Below are 8422 nucleotides of genomic sequence, written 5' to 3'. Positions count from 1 at the left end.
AGGTTTTGAAGCAATTTCTTGACAACTTGTTGATTTCCAAGATTTTCTCCATAATCTCTAATCTAATATATTATTCCCATATATTGTGTGAATAATGTGTCTATTGTATCTAAATCTTTCATTTGTAGGTTTTCATAATCTCTTCTAAGATTTTATAACTTTAAAGTTTTTAACTTGCCAATGCCTTGATATGTTGATTGCAAATTGTCCCATGCCTACTTTGATCTTGTGGCAATAACTCTTTCAAAATATTATTTCCTCTACTTCCTACTAAATAAAAAATAATTTCTTAGCATCCTTTTACCTATTTTCCTTCAACAAATCATTTACAGTTTGTGAAAGAGCTTGACTTCTAGTTCAGTGAACCCACTTTCAACTAAATCCCAAACATTGTGAGAACAAAAAATGGTTTTCATTTTGATGCCCCAATAATCATATTTTTTGTAATTGAAGGTTAGAATTTGAGGTTGTGAAATAGGGCTGCCAGTACTATATAAAAAACTCCTTACCTACATAGTTATTTTAGTTTTATGTATTTATGTTGATATTTACATCTAATATTGCCACCATTCAAAAAATCATTTTCTTCACCTACCCTTTCATTACAATGAAAAAAAGCATTTTCAATGTTAATAATAAGTCTTCTCAACTATGTTAAAAGGTTTTAGATAATTTTGGAACAACTTAGAATAATTGTTTACAAAATTTGAAGCCTAGAATAATCCACTAGAAGGTAGGCAATAGGTAAAGTAGTTGTAGTAGGTAGAAAGGGCAGGGGAGATTAAAGGAAGATAGATTAGAGGCCTATGTCATCTAACAACTTTCAAGGTCCATTTGGATAGAAGAATACGAATATGGGGATATGAATACATATTTTGGAATTATTTTCTAGAATTGAAAATGAAAATACATATTCATATTCTTGTTTGGTTCTGTCAAAATTTGATGGGGAATCCATGGATCCAAAAATTTATGTTTTCTAAAAAAAATAAAACTGGAATATGAATACATATTTCAATTCCACCTATTTAGGTGGAATTGCAAATGCTCATTTTTGGGCCAAAAATGGAACATGTATTCCTATTCACAATTCTGATTTGGTGTGCCCAAATAGAGAACTTGAAATTTTAAGAATTTACATATGCCTATTCCACTCATATTTGCACTGCCAAATGGATCCTCAATTATTTAATTATAGATTTTTGTTTCCATATGCTCTCTGAAATGAAAGGGATCCTATATAATATGGAGCTCAATGGTCAAAGTTACAAAGATTTGTTACGAATTGTCATTCAATAGAGATTTCTTAGAAATAGAGAAGAAATTGTTTTACAAGATCATAAAACTTATGCTACAAGTGGTACAAGCTAAACTTAAATAAATAATTTAAAACTCTTGTTTTAATTTCTCAATGCAATTATGATAAATTATATGTAGTTTTGTTCTATTAGTGCAATTATGAGATATTATATGTCTAATCCAATTTCTTTATTTTGCATTTATAATTTAGAATAAGGAGTTAGCAAGAAGGTATTATTAACTAGGGGCAATATTTAAAGTCATGACATTAAATTGTTGGAGATTATCACTAGGAAGAGTCCAACTCACCATATGTTTGTAGGAGGATCAAACCTCCACAACTAGGTAAGCATGTAATTTGACAAAAAATTGGACATTATTGTTGGTATGACAATATTGGAGTGAATCAAAGTATATGGAATAAATGAGTGTCTTATTCCTTTACTACTAATTGGTTTGGAGTTTTCAAAGGAATCTTTTACTGAAAGGCCAACAACTAGAGAGGTGGAAAAAAGTCCTAAACAACTTATTAGGGAAACTTGTGTTGAACCTCATTAAAATCCATGTAGTGTGAGAATGTTGAGACATTATTATATATTTATATGATTCAGTTCTATTATTTGTGTTACATTTCTTTTGACATTAATTACCATAAATTATATTTCTATATGTTTTTCAATGTCTTATATTAAAATAAGGTGGTATAAAAAGTGATTTAGATAATAATAATTTCTATCTAGATTCAATTGTTACTACAATTGTATCTATAAAATCATGTATAAGTATTGGGCCTTATGAACTATTCAATAGAAAGTTCTTTAAGCTCATCAATTGATAAATAGGAAATATTTTCCACATCAACTCAAATTATGATATTTCTATGAGAATTCAACTTTGTAGTTTTTTTAGTCAAACTTATTGACCTATATTTCATGAATAGTGGTATAGAGAACTCATCTATCAATTTAAATTATTAAATGATTCAAATTATTCATACTAAATATATACACAGTCAAATTTGAAAGTTATTAATATAATTTATATTGATTATAAAAATTGATAATTTATTAAAACATTAAATTAATTTTTTTATAGTGAAGATTCTAACAACTACACTATAACATATTAATGTAAAAACTAGTCTTACTTTTTATATTTAAAAAAAAGAAAGACTTTTTAAACACTTCAAATTAGTGGGAGTAGCCTTTAAATGAATTTTATAAGAATTCTATAAAGAAGTTGTACTCAAGTAGAATGAGTTTAAAATATTGTATTATATTGGTAAATAACTAAATATATATATATATATATATATATATATATATATATAAGTATAAGTGTATTGGCATCTATAATAATATGAGACATAAGAATATTTTTAAGCCCAAATAATCTCAAGGGCATTTTGATAATACCCACCATGTCATCTATTATGAGAAAACTATATGGATAATCCAAGACTCATATGTTAATAGAGGCTCTTTTAATAATAAAATGAGTATCCACAATGTTAACTATGACTCTTTCCTAGGTAGTTTAGATATTTTTTATTATAATGGAGGCCAAAGTAGACTTTGAGAAACTTATTTAGCATACTATACTTGCACCTTATTTATCTATCTATTGGTCCAATATCCATCTATCACACTATATATCTTTATCATTATTTCTCTTTATCTCCCTCCTCCATTCTTCTTATTTCCTAACCTCTCACTCACCTCATCTTTTCCTCTCCCTTGATCACTATTCTCCACTTTGATATTCAAATATGATGCATCTATCACATCATATCTTTTTGTCATTGGTTCTTTTATCTCCCTCCTCTTCTCTTCATATTCCTTCCCCTCCTACTACCCTCCTCTTTGTCACTCCTTCATAACTATCATTTTATTTCATTCTAATCCACTTATCTATAAATTTCTCTACCTATATTTTCTTATCTATTTGTAACTCCATCAATATTTTTACCTCTACTCCTTTTTTTCTTTATATTATTCATCTTACTCACTACCTACTCACTCCATTGACTCTCTCATCAGCTCTTGGTATAGTAATCCATCCCTCTAAAATTATTTCATATACTATACAAACTTTATGTTTTAAATAAAGACACTTTCAAAATTTAGTAAAGGACACAAAAATAAATAGTTTAAAATATTTATTAAATTGAAAAGGATATTGACAATTTAGCAAACAATGAATTAATAGTTTAAATTATCTACTAAATCAAAAAAGATAATGATAATTTAGCAAACAATGAATTGTAATGTTACAGATTTACCATTGAAAAATTAATTTTACATCATCTTTGTTACATCATTGTTTTCAAATGAGGGAGGGCCCAAAGTTCATAATAAGAATAAATAAAATATGAAAATAAAATAAATAGAAGCTGATGTCGATATAACATTTTCAAATTATTCTTGATAAGAAAGAAATAACATTGGAATATGAATTATTAAAATATTGTAATTTAATTATTATAAACTCATTGATTTATTATCTTGTTCATTCTTTCATTTCATATTATTAATAGTTATTATAATAATTATATATTTGAAAAAGCAAGGTGTCCTTAAAAATAATTTAATTAGAATGTTAAGATTATTAATAGGTATTAGCATAATACTAATGTGTCATACATAAAATTTTCAATTAATAATATCAAAATGAAATAATGAAATTGAAATGTATCATAATTTAAATTGAACCAAGAATGGGGTCTTGATAATGTAAAACAAAACTATATTTTATCGAAGAGAGTAAGTATAAGGTATATCATGGAAATAATTTTGGATTAGATGAAAAAGAGATTAGTGTGATTTAAAATTTTGAAATATGTAGTGGGATAATAAAATAGTTTTTTTTTTTAAATAATAACTAAGCCTTCATGAAAATAAGGTTAAACAATAAGTGTGCAGATATAAAAATATTCAAAAATCAATTAATTATATAGAAATATAAATATAACTTAAATATGATGTTATAATTTTAATTTGTGAGAAAAAAATATTGAATAATACAAATTAATTGGCATCTTATTGTTAAAATAGCAAAGAAGAAAATGTAAGAAAAAATTAAAATATAACAATAATAATAAATGTCATGATAAGTGATCTTTCTTAATGCACTTATTTTCATTATTTCTGAATATACAATAAGTACCTCCAAAAGAATAAGCATACATTATGTATATTAATATTTACTATAATATATCACCTATCAAAAAGAATTAGCTAAATACAACATGTAGATATAAAATTTTCTAATGACAAAAAATATTATAAATAAAAAAATATCTTTTAAAATATTATCAAAACAAGAAAAAAATTATTAGTTAGTTAAAAATAAAATTATTATATTTTAAAATTTAAATAATTATACATTTTTTATTTATTTTTAAAATTTAAATTTAAACTAATTTTTATTACAACACTATGAAGACTCTACTCGCAATTTAGTGGTGAGCTGGGGTAACCTCCATATATATGGCCTAGCCTACTTTGCCTAAAATAAAATAACTTATATCATATTATATTTGAACCAAAAGATAACACAGAGACACATATGATCCTCGAGGATTTGGGTAATGCATGGTTCCTAATGGTGGCCTATATATTCAATCAATTTTGATAATAGTTTTGGGAGTATAAGTTGTTAGGGTTTGGTGTAAGGATCTCACTTCTGATGTCTTATTTCATGACAAAGGTGTTTTAAGTGCAATTATATACATAATTTCTTTAATTATAGTTCATGATAAAGATTTTTTAGTGCAATTCAATATGTAATTTATTTTATCAACATAATATGATAATGGTCTTAGATGTTTTATGTAATATCGCTCTCTTAGCTTTGTGAAAATTTTTAATAGACTTTTGTTAAAAAAACATATAATCTATAATTTTGTCCAATTTAGTTGAAGATTAAGAAAAAAAATCATTTTAGATAACTAATAGTTTTCAAGTATAATTTTTGAAAAGTAAGAATTTTTCAAATAAATACCCAGAATTAATTAATGGTGATAGGAAATAATGGCAGACCATGTGGAGTGGGATGTGTGAGTGTTTTAATGTTTACTTTTATCTTTCTAGGCTAAATTTGATAACCATCTACATGTTAACTTGTTGATTATTGTAATGTACATAATATAGCTCTTCCTCTAAGAAGAAGTTTGCCTACCATTTCAAAAGAAAACATCTTAATTAAAAAGAGGGAGAGGATAATAGAAAAGGCCAGTTGAATTTTTCTTCCTCTTATAGTTGGTTAATTCCTTTTTTCTTTTTGGCGTTGGTTTCTTACTAGTTAGGTTGGAAGATAATGATAAAAAAGAATACATTGGGGTTGGAAGGCTTTTTGCCTTCTTCAAAATAGGTGCAAGAAAGTGGATTTGTGGGATTGGAAGACTAGGAAAATCCTCTTTGGGTTGTTGGTGATTCTGGTCATTCTTTACGGAAGTGAGGCATGGGGGAGCAGTGTATCAAACCATAAATGGTGACAAATAGAAAAAATACAAAATAAATTCACTACCACTAACCTCAAAATCCAATCAATGATTCCCTACAAGATTCTCTTAGAAGAAGTAGGCATGTTCCTAGTGGAAGCCTCAACAATTATTTAGTTGTTAAGCTGTTTTTAAAAAGTGGTAAATATGGATGGAGTTGTTGCACTCTTTGGCCTAGTGGGAGGTGGACTAGAGATGAATGGTTAAAGAGAGATGGAGGAAGAGAAAGTTCACACTGTGATCACCCAAAAATGGTCATCTAGACTATGAGTCCCCTTTCTAGCATTTTTGCTGAATTTATCCATTGTTTATCTTAGATCAAATCATGATTTTTCTACTTATTTGATTGTAACCTATGGTTTAACCACTTTATCCTAAGTCTTTTATATAATTGGAAGAACTTTCTCCCTTTTAATTAAATAAAATCACCAAGTTTATCCCAAGTGTGTACATGAAAAGCATTATTTATATTTTAAAAGTAAAAGAAAATAATTTTTGTCTACACATGAGGGGCACACTTTTCTATATGAAAGGAATCTACATTTTTTAAATAACTTTGATTCTCCTCCACACATTTTTTTCCTATTAAACACCACCATTGACCTTACTTAAGTGAGATTATTGTACATATAGATCACTCAAAGCTCATTCTCCACCCTTGATTTGGTCTCTTAATATCTACCATCCATTTCTCTTTAAAAGGAGGCTCTCTCCACACTCTCTCATATCTTATCACTTATGCTAATATTATGTTGTAGGTTTTCTTGGTAATTTCAAAGCATTTGGAGCACTGATCTTGCATTCACTTTGCACCCACTTTGCATTGACTTGGTTTACTTTCATTGTAGTTTCATGGTTTTTCTTAGCTTAGTATCCTTTCATTAAACATATTTTAGATCACATAGTTTAACTAGGAGGCTTTGTAACACTTTTATTCTTGTTTATTTTAGCTTGCACATTTTCAGATCTTAGCTTAGCTCTTGCATCTCTAATTTAGCTTTAATTTTCATTTCATCTCATCTTAGATTCTTTGATACTAGCATACTTTCTATTGTCTTTGAATCTCCAACTCTATGGTGCACTTTGCAAGAGTTGCAAACAAGTTTCATTTGAGAGTCAGTCTCATAGCTCTTGTATTAATAGAAAGAGAACTCTAAGTCACCATTCAAGGTTCCTAATTTATTGGATCCCTTGAATAGAATGTCTTAGAGAAGTGTACCCTATTTTTGGTATTTTTGGTACCCACCATAGGACTAGAAATGATTGTTTAATTAGCTTCATTTTTCTCCTTTTTTCATCTCTTTTTGCACTTTTGGGTCCAATTATGATTTTATAGCTAGAAATGTTGTTCAATACTTTCTTTTTATTGTACAATAATTTCTATCAAGAGATATGATACATGGCATATTTTATTATCAAACTAGTACTTTCTATTTTGTCATGCTAATGTTGCATAAAGTATCATACTATTTGATATGGAGTATCATTTTTGACATAAGTATCACCCTAACATAATTGGAAGTATCCTATGATACTAGTTTAGCTAGTACTATCATTTTGTCTATTTTATTTGCTTAATCCAGCTTTAAAAATTCATTTTGCATTTCCAAGCTTTCATATTCACTTTATTGGCTTTCTAATAGGTCCTAAAATTAATTTTGGAGGGTTATTTTTAGTTTTCACTAATCATTTTGATGTCCTAGCCCTTTTTTTTTTCTAGGGGCCTCTCTTGCTTGCTTTCTTACTAGGGAAAATTTCAAAATAAAAAAGTATATAGTATGTTATATAGAATTTATAGTTGGTATATAGTATGTTATATATAATTTATAGTTGGTGTCTTCATAAACATAAACATAAACATAAATATGGTTACCAAAACAAAAATATGGTTACCAGCTTATTGATGGAAGATATTATGGTAAGATTATGGAAGAGGTAGAAATAGAAAGATTATGGAAGAGGTGGAAGGTGGTGTATTATGGTTACCCGCTTATTATGGAAGGTTGGGCCTAGGTTGGGTAGGGTAAGTTATGGCTACGGGGAAGGTTGGGTAGGGTAAGTTATGGCTACGTAATTGTGCAAAACGGCCCTAAACAAAATGGCTAGATAAATAAATGGCTAGATAAAAAAAGTCCCAAGATAAAAAATCCTGAACTAGAACGAGCCTAAACGAGGATGCCGGCAGTGCCCTCAATTCGCAGCGCCGATAAGGCTTGAGGATGTCGACAGTGCCCTCTGAATAGGGGATATTCAGGTACCGTGACAGAGAAAAGCCTAAAGCCTAAACGAGGATGCCGGCAGTGCCCTCAGTAACCCCCCCAAAATAGGGATGAGGATATCGACAGTGCCCTCGAAGAGGGTTCCTACTAACGTGCCTAAACGAGGATGCCGACAGTGCCCTCAGTGACCCCGTGGATGATAGGGATGAGGATATCGACAGTGCCCTCTGAATAGGTGTATAACCTTTCACTGGCCCTTCCTAAACGAGGATGCCGACAGTGCCCTCAAGAACCCCAGCTGACAAGGATGAGGATATCGACAGTGCCCTCTGAATAGGGGTAACCTTCACGATACACATAAAGGTTCCAGGTTGGGCCAGACAGGACGAAGGCGCAGGAGGCA

General features: G+C 29.1%; 1 protein-coding gene across 1 annotated transcript in view; it reads left to right on the top strand.

Moving 5' to 3' along the window:
• LOC149528847 (WAT1-related protein At5g07050-like) overlaps positions 1 to 8039 on the top strand; it is a 23143-nt gene extending 15104 nt beyond the window's left edge. Inside the window, exon 5 of the mRNA XM_089808079.1 lies at positions 7986 to 8039. Within this exon, the coding sequence (XP_089664205.1) occupies positions 7986 to 8039 (54 nt within the window). The remainder of the gene's footprint in view (positions 1 to 7985) is intronic.
• Positions 8040 to 8422: the final 383 nt, after the last annotated feature.

The sequence above is a fragment of the Cupressus sempervirens genome, chromosome 11 (assembly GCF_028749045.1).
Source record: "Cupressus sempervirens isolate cs-2001-9-10 chromosome 11, ASM2874904v1, whole genome shotgun sequence".
Classification (NCBI taxonomy): domain Eukaryota; kingdom Viridiplantae; phylum Streptophyta; class Pinopsida; order Cupressales; family Cupressaceae; genus Cupressus; species Cupressus sempervirens.
Note: the sequence above shows the minus strand (reverse complement) of the source record. Positions and strands in the feature narration are given on the sequence as shown.